Here is a 21,973-nt window from a genome sequence, read left to right as displayed (position 1 = left end):
ATTGATTAGTTATGTGTAGAAGAGAAATAATGAGGGGGGATTAAATAATCAAAATGCGCCAGAATTTTGTTTTAATTGTTGCTAAAAAAAAGGTTGAACACGCTTTGCACTGTATTTTAGAAATTTGCACTGTTTTAGACTTTTTTTTTTCAATTCATCCGACAAGGAGGTGTGACCTACAGAGAAAGGGGGATGGTCTGCTGGAAAAGGGTTGTGATTAAGTTGTGACAACGTGCACCAAAAAATGTGCCAAAATTCTGGTGAAAAGGTCTAGCATAAACAAAGCCAATAAATCTGTGATAAATCTGGCACATTTTTAGACTGTCTAACCTAAGTTTACACTGCCTAAAAGTTAGACAGGCTGCTCCATTGGGTTTGTTGTTGTTTTTATTTTTTTGTTGCAACAATACATTTTTTTAACTTTTAAAAACTTTTCTGGGGCAGCCATTTTGGATACAGACAGTTCCTAGACAATGCAGGTGCTTCATGGCAGCTGCAATAAACGGGATTCAATTGACCGAGAAATGTCATAGATTATTACAGTCTCCAGGAAGTGATGGATTACAACCCCCCTCCCACAGAGCCCAGGGAGTGGCAGGGGAACTGTCATTAACTTGCCTGTCCTCTAATAATTAGATGACTCTGCACATTGTCTCCCAGTCTACACAGCAAAGTTGACAAGTGAACCCCAGAAAACAGGAACGGTCAGTCTATTTTGTCTGCTTTAGTGGCCAATTGGAGAACTGCAATATTTTATATTTAAAAAAAAAACTTATCAAAAATATAAAGGATGTATGTTTCTAATAAAAGAAAATCATATAAATATTTTCTGATTTTGATTTTCGGATACATTCATACCGCAACAGCAAAACTGAATGCAACTGTGCTACATACATGCAATGTTATGATTGATTTTTAGGGGTTTTGTTTTCTTAAAGAAGCCGTTCTAGGAAATACAGTATATCCAGGTCTTTTACTCTACAAGTCTTTTAACTCATTAACCCCCCAATGTAAACTCATCACATGGGCAGAATGACTCAGCGACGGACTAATTCCTAGCATTCAGATCTAAACATGTCATGATTTAGTCCACTAGGATTCTGACGTCTTGTTATTAATAATATTGTTTTCCATGGCATAACAGCCAAAGGGATAACAACCATGGATGTGCTGACAGCTATACGGACCATGAACCCAGGGAGCTCGGACATTGCAATGCCAATGAATGAGTCTTGCAGTGCAACCTTGGAAGCTGCCATACTATAGCAGCATTTGAATCTTTAATGGGTACCGTATTTTTCACCCTATAAGACGCACCTGCCCATAAGATGCACCTAGGTTTTAGAGGAGGACAATAAGGAAAATATTTTTCATTACACTTCAGATCAGACCACCAATCAGATCCCCCAATGTTAATCAGACCTCAGCTCAGAGCCCTGATCAGACCCCAATCAGGGCAGCGGGGTACTGTGAGGTCACGGTTAAGGCAGCTGGGTACTGTGAGGTCACTGTTAAGGGAACGGGGTACTGTGGCAGTTCCTGTTAAAGGGGCAGTCGCTGTGGAGGTCTCTGTTAAGGGGGACGAGAATGGTGGAGGTCACAGTTAAGGGTACTGTAACCTATGGTCAGTGTTAAGGGGCAGGTGCTGTAGAGGTCACTGTTAAGGGGGCAGACCCCTGTAGAGGTCACTGTCAAGGGGGTGGGGTGCTGTAGAAGTCATGTTAAGGGGAATACTGTCTATCTTTTAACAACACGCACAAACATTAAATGAAATAGATTAAATATACCCGTGCGAAGCCGGGTCCTTCTGCTAGTATATGTGTGTGTGTGTGTGTGTATGTATATATATATATATATATATATATATATATATATATTGTAAGAAGGTACAAGAAATCATCGTGGATGATAGACATGTGTCACCGAGGTTCCTGGACTCGGTGGAGTAAGAGCCGGTTTTTATGTGTCAGCAGCAGTTGCTGTTTGACACCTTGGTACTTAGAATGGCTGTAATAGTTGATCCGGGACAGCTCTTACTGGGAGTAGTCAAAGTGCTGGGTGGGTGACTACTCCCCATGTTCCAGGCCGGTTTTTGCCAGGCATAAAACCAGCCAGCACTGCCAGGTGGAGAGGATTACGTCCGTCTGACAGTGGAGCTCTGGAGGTCTGTGTGCTGGGATCTGAGGCCTGGCCTGTGCTGGGCTGGAGAGCGGAGACCCGTGTGTCAGGGGAACAGGCTGTCTAAATCCTGTGTTTGAACTTTCTGAGGCAGAACTGCCAGTGACTTTTGTCATGTTAACTTGACATTGGGTGTGAAGTAACACCAACAATGCAAAAAGTGACATTTTGTTTTTGGCATCATGTGTGAATAAACAATGAAGTTTAAATTACGAACTTGCATTTTGCCTCTATACTGCTCCCGCTTATCCTAACTACCAGAGCGAATCTCCACAATATATATATATATATACAGTACAGACCAAAAGTTTGGACACACCTTCTCATTCAAAGAGTTTTCTTTATTTTCACGACTATGAAGGCATCAAAACTATGAATTAACACATGTGGAATTATATACATAACAAACAAGTGTGAAACAACTGAAAATATGTCATATTCTAGGTTCTTCAAAGTAGCCACCTTTTGCTTTGATTACTGCTTTGCACACTCTTGGCATTCTCTTGATGAGCTTCAAGAGGTAGTCCCCTGAAATGGTCTTCCAACAGTCTTGAAGGAGTTCCCAGAGATGCTTAGCACTTGTTGGCCCTTTTGCCTTCACTCTGCGGTCCAGCTCACCGCAAACCATCTCGATTGGGTTCAGGTCCGGTGACTGTGGAGGCCAGGTCATCTGGCGCAGCACCCCATCACTCTCCTTCATGGTCAAATAGCCCTTACTTTCAAAGTTTTCCAAATTTTTCGGCTGACTGACTGACCTTCATTTCTTAAAGTAATGATGGCCACTCATTTTTCTTTACTTAGCTGCTTTTATCTTGCCATAATACAAATTCTAACAGTCTATTCAGTAGGACTATCAGCTGTGTATCCACCTGACTTCTCCTCAACTCAACTGATGGTCCCAACCCCATTTAGAAGGCAGGAAATCCCACTTATTAAACCTGACAGGGCACACCTGTGAAGTGAAAACCATTTCAGGGGACTACCTCTTGAAGCTCATCAAGAGAATGCCAAGAGTGTGCAAAGCAGTAATCAAAGCAAAAGGTGGCTACTTTGTAGAACCTAGAATATGACATATTTTCAGTTGTTTCACACTTGTTTGTTATGTATATAATTCCACATGTGTTAATTCATAGTGTTGATGCCTTCAGTGTGAATCTACAATTTTCATAGTCATGAAAATAAAGAAAACTCTTTGAATGTGAAGGTGTGTCCAAACTTTTGGTCTGTACTGTATATATATATATATATATATATATACAGTTGCAAGAAAAAGTATGTGAACCCTTTGGAATGATATAGATTTCTGCATAAATTGGTCATAAAATGTGATCTGATCTTCATCTAAGTCACAACAATAGACAATCACAGTCTGCTTAAACTAATAACACACAAAGAATTAAATGTTGCCATGTTTTTATTGAACACACCATGTAAACATTCACAGTGCAGGTGGAAAAAGTATGTGAACCCTTGGATTTATTAACTGGTTGAACCTCCTTTGGCAGCAATAACTTCAACCAAACATTTCCTGTAGTTGCAGATCAGACGTGCACAACGGTCAGGGGTAATTCTTGACCATTCCTCCTTACAGAACTGTTTCAGTTCAGCAATATTCTTGGGATGTCTGGTGTGAATCGCTTTCTTGAGGTCATGCCACAGCATCTCAATCGTGTTGAGGTCAGGACTCTGACTGGGCCACTCCAGAAGGCGTATTTTCTTCTGTTTAAGCCATTCTGTTGTTGATTTACTTCTATGCTTTGAGTCGTTGCCCTGTTGCAACACCCATCTTCTGTTGAGCTTCAGCTGGTGGACAGATGGCCTTAAGTTCTCCTGCAAAATGTCTTGATAAACTTGGGAATTCATTTTTCCTTCGATGATAAATACGTCCAGGCCCTGACGCAGCAAAGCAGCCCCAAACCATGATGCCCTCACCACCATACGTCACAGTTGGGATGAGGTTTTGATGTTGGTGTGCTGTGCCTCTTTTTCTCCACACATAGTGTTGTGTGTTTCTTCCAAACAACTCAACTTTGATTTCATCTGTGCACAGAATATTTTGCCAGTACTGCTGTGGAACATCCAAGTGCTCTTGTACAAACTGTAAACGTGCAGCAGTATCTTCCTCTGTGGTATCCTCCCATGAAATCCATTCTTGTTTAGTGTTTTACGTATCGTAGATTCGCTAACAGGGATGTTAGCATATGCCAGAGACTTTTGTAAGTCTTCAGCTGACACTCTAGGATTCTTCTTCACCTCATTGAGCAGTCTGCGCTGTGCTCTTGCAGTCATCTTTACAGGACGGCCACTCATAGGGAGAGTAGCAGCAGTGCTGAACTTTCTCCATTTATAGAGAATTTGTCTTACCGTGGACTGATGAAGAGCAAGGCTTTTAGAGATACTTTTATAACCCTTTCCAGCTTTATGCAAGTCAACAATTCTTAATCGTAGGTCTTCTGAGAGCTCTTTTGTGCGAGGCATCATTCACATCAGGCAATGCTTCTTGTGAAAAGCAAACCCAGAACTGGTGTGTGTGTTTTTATAGGGGAGCTGTAACCAACACCTCCAATCTCATCTCACTGATTGGACTCCAGTTGGCTGACACCGCATTCCAATTAGCTCTAGGAGATGTCATTAGTCTAGGGGTTCACATACTTTTTCCACCTGCACTGTGAATGTTTACATGGTGTGTTCAATAAAAACATGGTAACATTTAATTATTTGCGTGTTATTAGTTTAAGCAGACTGTGATTGTCTATTGTTGTGACTTAGATGAAGATCAGATCACATTTTATGACCAATTTGTGCAGAAATCCATATCATTCCAAAGGGTTCATCGAACATGCTCGGCAGAACACCATTTTGACTCGAGCACCGCGATGCTCTGCACATCGCTGTGTTCAGCCGAACACCGCGTGTCCTCGAGCGCAATGCTCGAGTCACTGTATTTAAACCTAATTTATCCTCTATTTCTGAAAGGTTCTTAAAAGTCAGGATTTAAACTCACAACCTTCTACATTAGAGGCAAGAATCTTAACCACTCAGCTATAAAGCTGAATGATAACTGTCTCAGAAAAACCTCATAGTAGTTTCTCATGCAGTAAGTATTCCTATACAGCAGATATATCATTTTATATTTAACTCCTAAGCGCAAACTCACACTGGGGGATTCCCCCACTGTACTGCGATCTTCTGAATAGACCTCAGTGGGACTTGGCACCCTCCCCTCTTCAGAGCAGGGGGTTCCTGGTTTAATGCTCGGGTTCTCCCATTGACTTCCATTGTGCTCGGGTGCTCTGTAGAGCACCCGAGCACTTTGGTGCTTGATCAACACTACTTAGTACCAAAGATGATCATATTCCAGTTGGAATGTTATACCATCATTGAAACTGGGCATCAGGGTTAGAACGCTATAACTGGCCTTTGGCACCTGGTTACGGTGTTAGCATTTCCTACTAATGAAGTGTTTACAGCAGGGATGCTCAACCTGCGGCCCTCCAGCTGTTGCAAAACTACAACTCCCAGCATGCCCTAATAGCTGTAGCCTGTCCAAGAATACTGGGAGTTGTAGTTTTGCAACAGCTGGAGGGCCGCAGTTTGAGCATCACTGGTTTACAAAATAAGAACCCTATCACTGGCTCATTGGACAGGATCAAATAACGGGCACTTGATGCCACAGGCACCATTGTACACGTGGATTGCCACTTGCCATTTTTCACATGCAAAATGTGCTCTTTCATATTTGCTTGCACATCAAAAATATGGTCATGTAGAAATCTTCATAATAGAATCATCTCCAACCACCACAACCCTCCCTCATAGGGCAGGAGGTCTCACCACAGATGTATACATAGAGGAGAGGGAGTTGTTCATGTCACCGCCATCCCTCATAAGGAGAATCAAGCCTTTGTTCAACTTTCTGAGGAAAGAAAGGGCATGAGAAATAGGGGTTACCTAAACCTTTATTTGTAAAATTTGAGATAACCAATTTGAGGCTCTACCACTCTTCTTCCTAACAGGAGATGGGAAGATTGAACAAAGCTTGGCCCTCCTTCTGAGGGATGGTAATAATGTTGCACTGCCTGCCCAATATTTGACATCACCCATAAGGATGTGGAAAAAATTTTGACCCCCCCCCCCACGCATGAGGATGGGAAAACAACACCATGCATGAGGATGGGTGGAAATGTAGACACCACTCATGAGGATTGAGGGAAAAATGTAGACATCACCCATGAGGATGGGGGGAAAAAAATTACATATTACCCATGAGGATGGGCAAAAAAGCTCAGCCTGGGCCCGACTCTCCATGGAACCCCTGGCAGGTACATGGGCTGTCTGTGTGGTTTATATTGGCCTTTGGTTCAGCATACTTCCTCTCATATTGCCATCCTTTGTAGAACAGAAGGCTGGCATGATCCTTAGGTCACTGCTCGTGAGAAGGGAGCCCTGTGTAGCTATATACCACCCATGAGGAAGAGAGATAGGACTACACTGAGCTGCAGTCCCCTTCTCAATGGACTAAGTTAACAAAATCTCATATATTTATTGGCTGAGATTTATCTTGTATTATCAACTGGAAAAATAAACTTATTAGCAGTGCCTACATTTTACCAGATTTCAGGGAAGTTGGGTAGCAAACAATATGGCTGACATTATAGTGCCCAAAGCAGAGGTCACCCAGCTTTCCTACCACCCTGAATGGCACATGCTTGTGTTGTTATACACACCTTCTTTCATTTAACACCCACCTATGTGCCCATTCTACTTCCCCGAGTCCCTGCCCGCTTACTGTCTCCAAATTTATCCCCCACAGAGTTCCTGCCTATCTACTGTCTCCTCCCTTGCACCTCTACAAAGCCCCTGCTCACCTACTGTCCCCAAACCTTGCCACCCACAGAGCTCCTCCTTACCTACTGTTGTCTCCCCTCTTGCCCCCACAGATCCCCCTGCCAACCTACTGTCTCCCTCTTGTTCCTTCATGGATCCCCCAGTCAGGTTGACTCTTCCCCCCCCCCCCCCATTGCCCCCTCTCCCCACATCTGCCACTTTACTTTTCCCCAGCCCCTCTGCCAATAGAGATATGCCACCTAGTGTGTCTCCCTTACCCCTGACTCCTGCCCACCTACTGTCCCTGCTCTTCTCCTCTACAGAGCCCCTGCCAGGCTACTTCTCCCATCACTTTCTGTTACCTCCTCCTCCAAAACGTCCCCGCTACTATGGGCCACTTTACATACCCCAACAGAGCTCTGCTACTCTGTGCCACCTTACATACCCCCAATAGAGCCCTTCCACCTAGAGTCTCCCTCCTGCTATCCCACAGATTCCTGCTTCCTTAATGAGGGGTTGGGGCCCAAAATTCTTGACTGTATCCACCCCAGAAATTCCTGATGGCAGCCGGCAACCCCTTAAACCTACCCCACAAAGTACTCTGATTTGTCTTGATCGGGAATACACAACCTGCAGCCCAGGGGTCATATGCGGCCCTTGATACCATTCTGTGTGGCCCCCAACCATCTGGTAACAGACATGTCTGTCTAGGTCTTGTGGCTGCTCACATATATTTTTCATGTATTTCTCCCATTAGATGGGAGTCCTGGAAGTGTAACCAGACATTACTGGTATATACTGAATGTACAAAACGCCATTTCACTTGTTAATACACCTTTAAATTCTATTTTCGTCTCTTGTCATTGGTCCATTGTCAATGTGGCCCCCAACCAGAAAATGTTGTGTACCCCTGGTCTAGATGATATGGACAATAACCCTTCTGGGTGCTATGTGCTGGCCATACTGGTTATCACCTAGCTTTGGAAGAAACAAAGTAAAAAAAAAAGTCCCTATTTACTGACGATTGTTTGATTTTAAGAGTTAATGTTTCTATTAGAATCAAAATTGAGCAAAATGTTAAGAATGAGAAACCTTCTGGAGTCGGTGTACACTGTCTGGAGCAGCTGCCATTAAGATCAGTGGCCCTTACATTGCTCCTCTCTTCGATTTTTCATGTTGTATAGGAAGAAGCCGTTCACAGGTCGATATTTAATTGAGAAATAGAAGAGGATCCTGTTTATTCAGTGTATACAGAACACATTAATTGGCGATGTGCGCTGCCCGCAGCCATTGTCCTGGTTAACCTTGATATATTGTAGATCAATACAGCAATAAAAATATCGCCATCTCTCCTGGAAAACCAGAAAAGTGCTCAAAGAAAGTAATTGTTTTCTTAATCTTAGGCCGTGGCAGACCCTGGGGAGATATTCGTTCTAAGTCGCAGATACTCCAGCTCATCGCAACCCCATCGAGAAACAAAAAGAATGAAAAAGCAGGAAAATATGTATCCAATCAGTGAATATTATGCTTCACATAACGGAATGGATACATTGTATTCCCTTAAAGGGATCATCCCGCTTGACAGAAGCAAAGTATGTTCATTGTATAATGAAGAGGTTTGCAACTTTCCAATATGGCTTCAAGATCTCTGCTTGCTGTCAGTCACGGGAGGGGGATTAATATCTAAAAACGTGTACACGTCCAATATCTCTCATAGGGTTTGTCACTCGCAGGGTTGCTGCAGTGTAACAGTATGACCCAAGCACGGCAGCAGCACTATTGTCCTTACCTGCCTACAGGCTCTTATCATAGTATGAGGCCGACCAGCTGTGTGAGCAGGATAGGTTTTCAGCTTTGGCACGGTGTTTCCATTCACTGACATCTAGCAGGGATCTTAAAGCTGCTTTGTTTTTGGATACACAAAAACTAGGAAAAAATTATTTAAAGGGGTATTCCCACCTGGGACCCTGCATAAATGTCTGTTAGGCCTCATGCATACGACCGTAATGTATTTTGCAACGGGTCCACAATCCAAGGACACCCTTTGCGGTGCGGAGGCACAGACCAGGAAAAACATAGAAGCCCTTCCGTGTACTTCTGTGCAGCAAAAGAGGAAGTCCTATCTTCGGCCGCATCTTGCGTATCATGGACGCATTGAAGTCAATGATGCCGAGTGTACACGGCCTGTGCCCGTGTTTAGCGGATCTGAGGGTTGCGGTCTGCCAAACAGGCATGGCCGTCCCATGGTTGTGTGAATGCGGCCTTACAAAGAGCATCCACCTCTCTCTGGCGGACCTGTCCTCCAACCCAATGATCTCAATAAGCAATGTGCAATGCTTCGTTTGTCCTGTGGTGGCGCTGCAGAGAAATCAAACACAAAGCAGATCACTGGTGGTCCCAGCCGGAGGGCACATTTGTGATCATCTTACTGTCAAGTGACCCATCTAAGAAGTAGGGCGCATCCAAAGTGGGCAACCCTTTTCATAGGGTTTAGGAAACCCATTCTCCAGGAAATGGCATCCTTCATTTCCCCTGTCTTGATGCTGCAGGGTTATTGAAGACCTACTGCCGGGTACCCCACCATTGCAACTAATAACTGGGGGTCCAATCTTATTGTTGGAGGACCCTTTTAATAAAAAGCTCACTGTTCCTTTGTTGAAGATTTGCAATGTGAAACTTGTTCTTTTCTATTTTTTGGTCTAATATAAATTCACCTTTTCTTTGTTTTAAGTTTTTCTTTTGCGTTTGTATTGATTTTTTTTCATTGGAAGATTACTATATTCTTATGTTTTTCCTCTTATTCCATACACTTGGAGCAACCAACATGTAATCATTTTTTTTATTGGGGTGGGGGCGGGGGGGTTTATTGATGTCTGCTTTGTCTTCACTAGAGGGCAAAGCAAGTACAACAGTAAAGATATTAAATGCCCAAACGCTGCCAAGAAGACGAGTAGGAGGAGGAGGAGGCGGTGGTGGAGAGACTGAGACAGGCAGCGGCAAGCGGAACTTGGGGGGGGGGGTGATTAACCCATTCTCGGCCATAATAGTACGTGCTTACCTTTTTATGACGCTATGAAGAAATCTTCAATAACGAAGGAGGATGAGAGACTGAATGACGATATCTGGGCTAATTTCAGATAATCATCTCACAGAACAACCTTTAACTTTAACTGGACCCCATGGTATTGGGAATCTCAGCATGTTTGTGAGGGCATGATGAGGGTTATAATACCACTGCACTCTAGTTCGGTGGATCTGTCCATTCACAGGTCCTCCACTGCAGGATCAATGAAAGACGAGCACCCAAGAGAAACCTAACCTATTGATGAGACAATTCTCTATAATCCAGAGGGGTAGCTATAGAGGGTGCAGAGGTTGTATTCACAACCTTCACAACAAATAGCACATGATTTCATCGGGGCCCCTGTATTGAGTTCGAGAAGTGTCCTGGACCTCAATGCACTCCAGTGACATACATCACCATCAGTAATGGGGCAAATTTCAGTATGACTATGGGCATCCTTTGCACTGAATTTTCTTTTTGTTCATTTTCGGAAAATTAAACAACTTTGAAAATAATCTTCATAAAAAAATTCCCACCATTTTGCTTCTGCAGAGTATGTGCAAGTCCTTCATCTAGCTACTGGCGCTGCCGATTCTCACAGTTCTGCTCCTGTTCCTGACAGCTCTCTTTGCTCTCCCCCTCCCTTTTCTCTGTGATAATCAACAGGGAGGTAGTACACAGCAGATCAGAGAGTGGAGAGGGGGAAAAGATCCAAGAGGACAGCACTCACAGTCTGTAGATGGCGAAGAAAGCACACACACAAGGCAGTGTGCAGGGGTTGAATCACATAGCCTGTGTAGAGTGAAAACGGAGCACCCATGACAGACTCTGCAGGTGGAGAGGCACCCAAGCTCCTCAGCATCAGTGTTTGTAGGCACAAGAGAGAGAAAATCCCTCATGAGCTGTAAAAAGGAAAATCAGTCCAGGAATGAAATTGTGTTGATGCATGGCAGCTAGTGAGGACATCAGAATCCTGGACACACAGACCTCACCACCAGAGTCTGAATATAGGAGCAAGTTGTACACTAAAGTTAAGGGTGTCTGAAAATGAGTGAAGAAATAAAGATTACACTTTTTTTTTTCACTCAAGGAAACCATTAAAATACATAAGAAAATATTTGTTCTATGTTAAAGGTGTCCATACCCTTTAAAGTTAACCAGATGCTTTAAGAGTCAGTTATTGATCCCTAGGTTTAGCTGAAAAACATCTGGAGGTGGCTTATCTCCCCTAGAATAAAACGATTGGGCATGTGGAAACAGGCTCGGACTGGCCCACAGGGGTACAGGGTAATCCCCGGTGGGCCCCTGAGCAAGGTGGGCCCCTAGTCTCCCACCTCCTGCACAAGTGACACATAACACATTATATTTACTGCACTACATACATATAGTCAATGTAAAGCCCCTCAACCAGCCTATGCTCATATAAAAAACTTGTTAGATTATTTATTATATTTGAATGTATCCGTACGGTGGGCCCCCAAATTTCTTTTTACTGGTGGGCCCTAGGTACCCCAGTCCGACATTGTATGGAAATCCAACACGCCCGATTGTTATCATCCAAAACATTGGGAGTCAGGAGTATGCCGAACATATTACATGGTTGGCCAAATCCACCAAAATGAATGGGTTCAGACAACATAGACCTAATATGTATTTATATCTGCGGAATTAAAACCGGTTGCTGAACCTCTGCTATACATCCTAGAAAAGAATATAAGATGAGAAAAAAAAACCTCCACATCCATTAGATCCCGCCTGACGACAAAAACTTTTTTTTTCTTCACAATAGATCAAAATACATTAAAAAAGGTAAAAACCATTAAAACATAATTATGACTGTCCTTTATAATGTAAAAAGAACAATAAGAAAACATTTAAAGGAGGTTTCTAACCCTTCAAACGACTCTGAATCATCAAAATGTCAAGTCATCCACTGCCCCATAAAGCCTCGGCCAATCTTTGACCTCACTGGTGTTCATCTCACCCATAACATGACAACCTGTTACACGGTAAGGGAAGACAAGAGTCGCGACAACCGGGTGCACCCTGGCAATGGAACCAGGTGCTTAAAATATTTAGAACTTGCTTAGCCCTATTTGAGTCGGAATACCCCTTTACTTGTTAATGAATGAACCGATAATGTACATTCTTTTACTAAAATGTCTACAAAAGCTGCAGCGAAACTTACAGCAGCATTCAATGAAATGACTGGAATGCTTCAGCAGACCTGCTACTATATAAGAAACACACACACACACAAAAAAAAAAACATAAAATGTAAAACACAAAAGCTTATATATCAATTGAACAACTTGCTGACTGTGGGTCCTGCAGTAAGCAGCCTTAAAATGAGTGTAATTCTTGCTGTCAGAGATGTACAGATATAGCAGAGCTAAGTGTGTCCTTCCTCACAACTCCTTGAGATATCTCAATATGTTATCTACAGGATATATAGACATTATTGGAGTTATCACATAGCACAACCAATGCAGCCCCTAAAAGAGCTCAGGGACGGATTGTGCACTTGCCTGAACCCCCAGCCTCGTCGTGTCCATGATTTCTTAAGATGCAGATAGAGGTACGGTACCTTGGTAGGTCTGTGGTGCAGGAGTTATGACCCCATTGGAGCAGATTGATTGCAATCACTGGTTTCAACCCTCTGCAGTCCGAGCTACGTACAGTAATCCAACGCAGGGAGCTGACGAGACACCCTGTCGCATAGGGTTAGACGGTGCTCCAGATAGGACTGAGATTTTGGCTTGCACTCTGGTCACATCACTTACTAAACAGCCCTACTAGTCCCCCCACCCAACAACATCAGCACGTCAGATCAGAAGGTAAAGACCAACCCTTGTGTCTTCATTCAGAACATGGAATCCGGGCCAAGAGTGTGATTGTAAACCTGCCTAATGGCCACACCCGAGCCAATAATCACACGGCCCTGCCCCAGCTTTCCCTGCTAATATCTCTGCTACAAAAACAGTGCTGGTTCTGTGCTGTGCCCACTTTCGTTTAACCCTTGCCTGCCTGCTGTAGCCATCTGAATGTGAACTATACATCAAAGCATAACCGGTCACAGAGAGCTAGTATTATAGTAGTTATATTCTTGTACATAGGAGGCAGTATTATAGTAGTTATATTCTTGTACATAGGAACAGTATTATAGTAGTTATAGTCTTGTACATAGGAGGCAGTATTATAGTATTTATACTCTTGCACATAGGAGCAGTATTATAGTAGTTATATTCTTGCACATAGGGGGCAGTATTATAGTAGTTATATTCCTGTACATAGGAGGCAGTATTATAGTAGTTGTATTCTTTTACATAGGAGGCAGTATTATAGTAGTTATATTCTTGTACATAGGAGGCAGTATTATAGTAGTTATATTCTTGTACATAGGAGGTAGCATTATAGTAGTTATATTCTTGTACATAGAAGGCAGTATTATAGTAGTTATATTGTTGTGCATAGGAGGCAGTATTATAGTAGTTATATTCTTGTACATAGGGGCAGTATTATAGTAGTTATATTCTTGTACATAGGAGGCAGTATTATAGTAGTTATATTCTTGTACATAGGAGGCAGTATTATAGTAGTTATATTCTTGTATATAGGAGGCAGAATTATAGTAGTTATATTCTTGTACATAGGAGGCAGTATTATAGTAGTTATATTCTTGTACATAGGAGGCAGTATTATAGTAGTTATATCCTTGTACATAGGAGCAGTATTATAGTAGTTATATTCTTGTACATAGGAGGCAGTATTATAGTAGTTATATTCTTGTACATAGAAGCAGTATTATAATAGTTATATTCTTGTACATAGGAGGCAGTATTATAGTAGTTATATTCTTGTACATAGGAGGCAGTATTATAGTAGTTATATTCTTGTACATAGGAGCAGTATTATAGTAGTTATAGTCTTGTACATAGGAGGCAGTATTATAGTATTTATACTCTTGTACATAGGAGCAGTATTATAGTAGTTATATTCTTGCACATAGGGGGCAGTATTATAGTAGTTATATTCCTGTACATAGGAGGCAGTATTATAGTAGTTGTATTCTTTTACATAGGAGGCAGTATTATAGTAGTTATATTCTTGTACATAGGAGGCAGTATTATAGTAGTTATATTCTTGTACATAGGAGGTAGCATTATAGTAGTTATATTCTTGTACATAGAAGGCAGTATTATAGTAGTTATATTGTTGTGCATAGGAGGCAGTATTATAGTAGTTATATTCTTGTACATATGAGGCAGTATTATAGTAGTTATATTCTTGTACATAGGAGGCAGTATTATAGTAGTTATATTCTTGTACATAGGAGGCAGTATTATAGTAGTTATATTCTTGTACATAGGAGCAGTATTATAGTAATTATATTCTTGTACATAGGAGCAGTATTATAGTAGTTATAGTCTTGTACATATGGGGCAGTATTATAGTAGTTATATTCTTGTACATATGGGGCAGTATTATAGTAGTTATATTCTTGTCATTTTTCTTTTTATTGAGCAGAAAAAATAGATGCATAAAGGATCCAACTCCTTGTAGTAACTGCACATAAGGCTGGAAAATCCCATTTATAGAACAAATGTGAATGATCCCCTGCAAATAAATGAATAGGCTATAGCGCTGAGATCATCACCAGGGGGTGATAGGTTTGACTACAGGGCTGAGGATGACGCTGTGTTGTTTAGTCTGATAATAACGGGACCTCAGAGTAATTTTCTATCATTAGCACCAGAGCTAAGAGCACATAAGAGTCAGACGTCAGCGACAGGTTACACTCCAGCAGCTTATATCATTAGCAATGAGCGACTTGCTTGATGGTGGAAAATCAAGTACAGAAAATGTCGGACAATCGCTGTTTGGCTCGATGACTGCTCTAACCACACGCAATGTGTCCGCATGGAGATTTTACACTTGGATCTTGATTTTGCCCTCTCTAGTAACATTATGTCTGAATAACCCACCTAGGAAGCAATTAGTTTTGATAATTCATCAGTATCAATCATATATAGAAAAAAAATGCACCAAATATACATTTTTCAGATTTCCCTTTAGAATGTACAAGTGAACATTTTTGCTGACTTATCTATGTCGGTTAATGAGGTTGTGTCTGGTATTGCTGCTCAGCTTCACTAAAGTGAATTAGACTAAGCTGTAATACCGCATGCAACCTGTAGACTGGTGTGGCGCTTTTTTGAAAGAAAGCAGCCATGTTTTTCTAATCCTGGTCAACTATTTTAATGTAAGAATTCTTGAAATGACTCAAAGAAGGGCTAGGATGGTGATCTACAACCTGCCTAAGCCCCAGTTAGGGACCCAGTTATGGGCGGGATTTACATTACCCCTCTCATTTTTGGCCCAGGAGAGCCCAAATTTGCCTGGACTGTCTCTGAAAATCAGGGATAGTCCCAGCAAATTTGGGTCAGTTGGCAACTATGCATCAATGATATTCCACAACCAAAGCAACTGGATGAACCTCTTATAATTCTGCCTCCCCTAAACAGGCCCTATGAAAACTTAAAGGGGTTGGCCACTTTCTGGCTACTTTTGACCAATGTGTAGGTAAGATGACTATATGACACTTAGGCCTCAGGCACACGACCGTTGTTTGGGTCCGCATCCGAGCCGCCGTTTTGGCGGCTCGGATGCGGAGCTATTCACTTCAATAGGGCCGCAAAAGATGCGGACAGCACTCCGTGTGCTGTCCGCATCCGTGGCTCTGTTCCGCGGCCCCGCTAAAAAAAATAACATGTCCTATTCTTGTCCGCGCTTTGCGAACAAGAATAGGCATTTATATTGCCGGCGCCCGTTCCGTTCCGCAAATTGTGGAAGGCAACACGGGAGGCTTCCGTTTTTTGCGGATCCACGGATTGCGGACCGCAAAAAACGGCACGGCCGTGTGCATGAGGCCTTACTAATATAGCCTTTGTTGATAATCTGTGCAGTTTGCTGTGTTTCATACGTCATGTCGTTCTTAGGCAAACTTTCTGTGCCGTCCACACAGAAGATCTGTCCATAAGATGGCCGCTGATGGAGGGTCATGTGACCAGGAAAAATAACTCCAGACACATCGCTCCACTCGAAGACACCACCTCTGCCACCTGCACTTGCAATGGTGAGAGTTTTATTGCAGGTGCAGTCAGTGTGCTTAAATGGAGGAGACTGAGTGATTTGCCTGGTCACGTGACCCTCCATCAGCAGCCATTTTATGGACAGAACCTCTGTGTGGACAGCATAAAAGACTTGACCAACAAGAGAGAATACCTTATGAAATATAGAAAATGGTTCAGAATATCAACAAAGACTATATTAGTAAATGCCCTATAATAATCTTACAAACACATTGATCTACAGTAGAGAGAAAGTGGCCAACCCCTTTAGGAATGCAAAAAAGGTGCAACCTAAAATCACAGTGGTAGTGCTACATATATATATATATATATATAACTAAATGCTGTTTTCTAGAATAATATTCTCATATTTTCATCTTTTAACTGCTATGAGGATCGGCCTCCAGAATGTCTGCCTCATATATTTTTTGAAGGCCTCACTTACACTGCTGATGAACCCCTGGACGACCAGCACAGCACATGACGGCGCAGCAGGAAGTGACTTGCTGACCAGCGCCGTACATGTATGGTAAGCTGATCGGTAGCTGTGTTTGCCAGATCAGAGGCAGGAGCCTGGCAGATTAACCCCTTAGATCCCACATGAATTGGTCCTTAAAAAGTCAGTTTTGCTAATTTTCTTGAAAAATTGCTTCTAAAATTATAAGCCTTCACGCGTCCTAATAAAAAAAAAAAGACAATTCTAAAATGCTCCCAACATAAAGTAGTATGGGAAAGGTTAATTAATAACTATTTTAGGAGGTATCACTGTGTCTTAAAAGCCGAGAAATTCATATTTAGTAAATTGCAAATTTTTCAAAGTTTTCTGTATATTTTGAATTTTGTTTACAAATAAAGGTAAAACATAAAAGCGACACAGTTGCAAAATTTTCTAAATTTGGCTTAGTCCATAAGGGCTCATGCACACAAATGTATTTTCTTTCCGTGTCCATTCCGTTTTTTTTGCGGGCCATATGCTGAACCATTCACTTCAATGGGTCCGCAAATAAAACGGATGTTACTCCATGTGCATTCCGTTTCCGTATATCCGTATTTCCGTTCCGCAAAAAAATAGAACATGTCCTTATATTGTCCGTTTTAGGCATTGTTACAATGGATCTGCAAAAAGGCATCTGCGCTGCCTTCCGGTGACGAGCCTGTGAGATCCAGCCCCCTGGATCTCATAGGCCGGAAGCTGTATGAGTAATACACACAGTATTACTCATACAGCCAATGCATTCAAATACAGAAGAATTGGAATGCATTGTAAAGGATTAGACCCCCAAAAGTTCAAGTCCCAAAGTGGGACAAAAAATAAAGTGAAAAAAAAAATTGAAAAAATAAAGTTTTCCCCCCAAAAAATTAAAAGTTTCAAGTAAAAATAAACAAAAACTACATTTTCCCCAAATAAAGTTTAAAAAAATTGGTAAAAAATAGGGGAAAAAAAAAAGTATACATATTAGGTATCGCCGCATCCGTATCGACCGGCTCTATAAACATATCACATGACCTAACCCCTCAGATGAACACCGTAAAAAATAAAAAATAAAAACTGTACTAAATAAACAGTTTTATTGTCACCTTACATCACACAAAGTACAACAGCAAGCGATCAAAAAGGCGTTTGCCCACCAAAATAGTACCAATCTAACCGTCACCTCATCCCACAAAAAATGAGCCCCTGCCTGAGACAATCGCCCAAAAAATAAAAAAAAACTATGGCTCAGAATATGGAGACTCTAAAACATCTTTTTTTACATAAATAAAAAAAAAGTATACATATTAGGTATCACCGCGTCCGTATCGACCGGCTCTATAAAAATATCACATGAACTAACCCCTCAGATGAACACCGTAAAAATATTTAAATAAAAACTGTGCTAAATAAACCATTTTTTGTCACCTTACATCACAAAAAGTGTAATAGCAAGCGATCAAAAAGTCACACGCACCCCAAAATAGTGCCAATAAAACCGTCATCTCATCCCGCAAAAATCATACCCTGCTCAAGGTAATCGCCCAAAAACTGAAGAAAATTATGGCTCTTCGACTATGGAAACACTAAAACATATTTTTTTTTGCTTCAAAAAAGAAATCATTGTGTAAAACTTACATAAATAAAAAAAAGTATACATATTAGGTATCGCTGCATCCGTGACAACCTGGTCTATAAAAATATCACATGATCTAACCTGTCAGATGAATGTTGTAAATAACAAAAAATAAAAACGGTGTCAAAACAGCTATTTCTTGCTTTCTTGCCTCACAAAAAGTGTAATATAGAGCAACCGAAAATCATATGTACCCTAAACTAGTACCAACAATACTGCCACCCTATCCCGTAGTTTCTAAAATGGGGCCACTTGTATGGAGTTTCTACTCTAGGGGTGCATCAGGGGGGCTTCAAATGGGACATGGTGTCAAAAAAACCAATCCAGCAAAATCTGCCTTCCAAAAACCGTATGGCGTTCCTTTCCTTCTGCGCCCTGCCGTGTGCCCGTACAGCTGTTTACGACCTTATATGGGGTGTTTCTGTAAACTACAGAATCAGGGCCATAAATTGTGAGTTTGGTTTGGTTGTTAACCCTTGCTTTGTAACTGGAAAAAAATTATTAAAATGGAAAATCTACCAAAAAAGGGAAATTTTGAAATTAGATCTCTATTTTCCATTAATTCTTGTGGAACACCTAAAGGGTTAACAAAGTTTGTAAAATCAGTTTTGAATACCTTGAGGGGTGTAGTTTATAGAATGGGGTCATTTTTGGGTGGTTTCTATTATGTAAGCCTCGCAAAGTGACTTCAGACCTGAACTGGTCCCTAAAAATTGGGTTTTTGAAAATTTCTGAAAAATTTCAAGATTTGCTTCTAAACCCCAAAAAATAAAATATCATTCCCAAAATGATCCAAACATGAAGTAGACATATGGGGAATGTAAAGTAATAACTATTTTTGGAGGTATTACTATGTATTATAGAAGTAGAGAAATTGAAACTTGGAAATTTGCTATTTTTTTTACAAATTTTTGGTAAATTTGGTATTTTTTTATAAATAAAAATGATTTTTTTTTTACTTCATTTTACCAGTGTCATGAAGTACAATATGTGACGAAAAAACATTCTCAGAATGGCCTGGATAAGTCAAAGCGTTTTAAAGTTATCAGCACTTAAAGTGACACTGGTCAGATTTGCAAAAAATGGCCAAGTCCTTAAGGTGAAATAGGGCCGAGTCCTTAAGGGGTTAAAGGACATTCATTAATGAGTTGGAAAGAACGTCACCAGTGAAGAGCATCTCTCTCTGGAGGACTCACCGTGTCTGTGCCTTATATGGACACCCCACTGATTTCAATAGGAATTGTGTAATGCTTCATTTCTCCTGTGGAGGAGCTCTAGTGGAACTGAACACTTGTTACTACGTTCCCTGCAGATTAAAGCTTTTTGTTGGTGGTCCAAGAGTTGGGACGCCCTGTGACCACCTTAATTTTGTGGAACGTTTAGTAAGCTGGAACTCGCAGAAATGGTTTATTCTGCTGTTGGTAAAACAGAACCTATAATTACAATGGCGCCCACACTGGTCGTGCTCGTGTCTGCAACACCTTGAAGAACAATTAACCAAACCTAACACCTGATGACATCGGTATAACATCAACTTGTTCTGTCAGGTTCATTTTACCAGATTTAATTTGCTGGGTTGATTGATATCTATAATGATAATGTGTGAATGGTGGCACCAAGCAATAGACAAACTGGATCATGTGCAACAGGCTATGGCACAATACATTTTCCCCTTTTATATCATGACAGTGCAGTCATAAAACCGGTCATCGCCCTCAGAGCTAATTGGCTTCCTTTGCTGCAACATCTAATATCTCACCAGAGGTGTTGAAAATTCAGACCCACCACCTAGGATGATAGAGGACACAGGCCACTGACTCAACCAGATGCGGATTGGGAACTTAAAGTGGCCCTGGAAAAAAATTAAATGTTGTAGGTGGGTTCAAACTGACGGAAGACAGGCCAAAACAAGTAGGTGGGGACAACCAAAATATACCGCCCCAGCAGAACCAAATTCAATAGGGCACCTGTGGCCATTGAGCATCAGATCATTATGTACCTGGCCTGCAGACTTGAGTGGCCCCCTGGGCATCGGCCGACCGGGAAGTTTCCCTGTAGAGTCTATGGCCAATCTACCCCTGGACAACACCCACTCCTTTGTCCCAGGAGCTTCCATTTCACTTGCTGGCCATGCAATACAATTTGCTGCATGCAGCCTTTATTGAGAAGGGGGTACATACTTATCAGCCTTTGAATTCCAAATCAATTGACATTTTAAGTCCCACACCCTTTTTGCAGGATTTCCCCTGATTAATGTTAAAGGGATTGTCCCATGAAAACACACTCTACAGTTTTCAAACCAGCACTTGGATCTGAGTTCTTTTGTAATTGCATGTAATTCAAAATTTAGCATAGCCACTGAGTTATTCAATAAAAAAAAATGTATTTGTTTAGCGCCACCTGCTGTTTGTATTTTTTTTTTCTTATTTCTTTGTCCTGCCCACTGAGAAGGCCGCACATGCTCAGTTTCATCCTTCAACTGCCTGCTGAGTTTGGATAGGGAGAGCATGGGCACGCCCCCTGAGCTTCAGCAGAAAAGACACGCCCCCTGAGCTGTGATAGGGAGAGCATGGACAAGCCCCCTGAGCTGCAGCAGAAAAGACACGCCCCCTGAGCTGTGATAGGGAGAGCATGGACAAGCCCCCTGAGCTTCAGCAGAAAAGACACGCCCCCTGAGCTGTGATAGGGAGAGCATGGACACGCCCCCTGAGCTGCAGCAGAAAAGACACTCCCCTTGAGCTCTCAGCTTGATATAAATCTAGCAGAGCAATGAATGGGGAGATCTCTGGAGCCATGTGAGGTACAGGGCTGGTTCTAGCTTTGTTAGAAAGAGGTTGTCATGTACTATGTGATGCCTTATTTTCAGGTTTTTACATTAGTCATAGGATAACCCCTTTAATTGCAAATTTCCGGAAAAGTTCTTGCAAATTCTACCCCCAAAAATAAAATGAAGAATTGTAAAGTAGCGAAAGTTACTGCGCCAACCAAATTTCAGCCCATAGCGGTGGAGTCATTCTGTCATGTCACCACTGAGACAATGATCCTGTGTAAACCGCCACCCCCCCCCCCATGCTACCGATAACACATATTGGCGTCACTTGGAGCAGGTTGGGGGTTATTAAATCCACTGTAATACGGGCCCCCTTGTGCTATGCACATTCATGTTTGCAGGCTATTCCCACTATTATGCATGCATTTTGCAAACCCTTCACCCTCCTGAGGGTTGTATGAATAGGTTTGCCTCTATTTCGCCCCCCATAATACAGGTTATGCAGCAGGAAGCTATTCCAGCCTTCATCCAGCGTTGCTCAGGACTGTCTTTCTCGCTGTGACTCTTTATACCGCCCCACGGGGTGACAGACATCTGCAGGGAGATTAACCACACTGCAGCGAGGACAATGCGGCCCCGGGTCTCCTCCTTCCTGCACACCTACATTTTGTACATCTTGTCTCAGGGATAAAGTGTTATGACACCACCCACCCTAATCGCAACAAGCTCTTACCCCCGGGCAAGAAGGTGTTTCAGCACCTGTTAAATTCTAACTACTTAGACACATACAAAACAAGAAATCCCAGCCTTGTTTATTCAAACCTGGGCGAGATGATTATTACATGGGCCCCTCTCCTCTGGGAGTGCCTGATACTCACAGGAGGAGACTCGCCCC

General features: G+C 41.9%; 1 protein-coding gene across 5 annotated transcripts in view; it reads right to left on the bottom strand.

The window, feature by feature from the left end:
* ZBTB7C (zinc finger and BTB domain containing 7C) overlaps nt 1–21,973 on the bottom strand; it is a 218,625-nt gene that overhangs the window by 25,403 nt on the left and 171,249 nt on the right. The window contains exon 1 of one of the 5 annotated variants that reach the window (XM_040421116.1): nt 12,919–12,939. The exons of 2 other annotated variants lie outside the window; for them this stretch is intronic. In XM_040421116.1, the coding sequence (XP_040277050.1) occupies nt 12,919–12,932 (14 nt within the window). In that variant the 5' untranslated portion in view covers nt 12,933–12,939. 2 more of the 5 variants (XM_040421119.1, XM_040421117.1) reach the window with 2 other exon arrangements.

This window comes from Bufo bufo, chromosome 2, assembly GCF_905171765.1.
Source record: "Bufo bufo chromosome 2, aBufBuf1.1, whole genome shotgun sequence".
Lineage (NCBI taxonomy): Eukaryota > Metazoa > Chordata > Amphibia > Anura > Bufonidae > Bufo > Bufo bufo.
The sequence above is the reverse complement of the archived record's forward strand: the minus strand, read 5'-3'. Positions and strand labels throughout refer to the sequence as shown.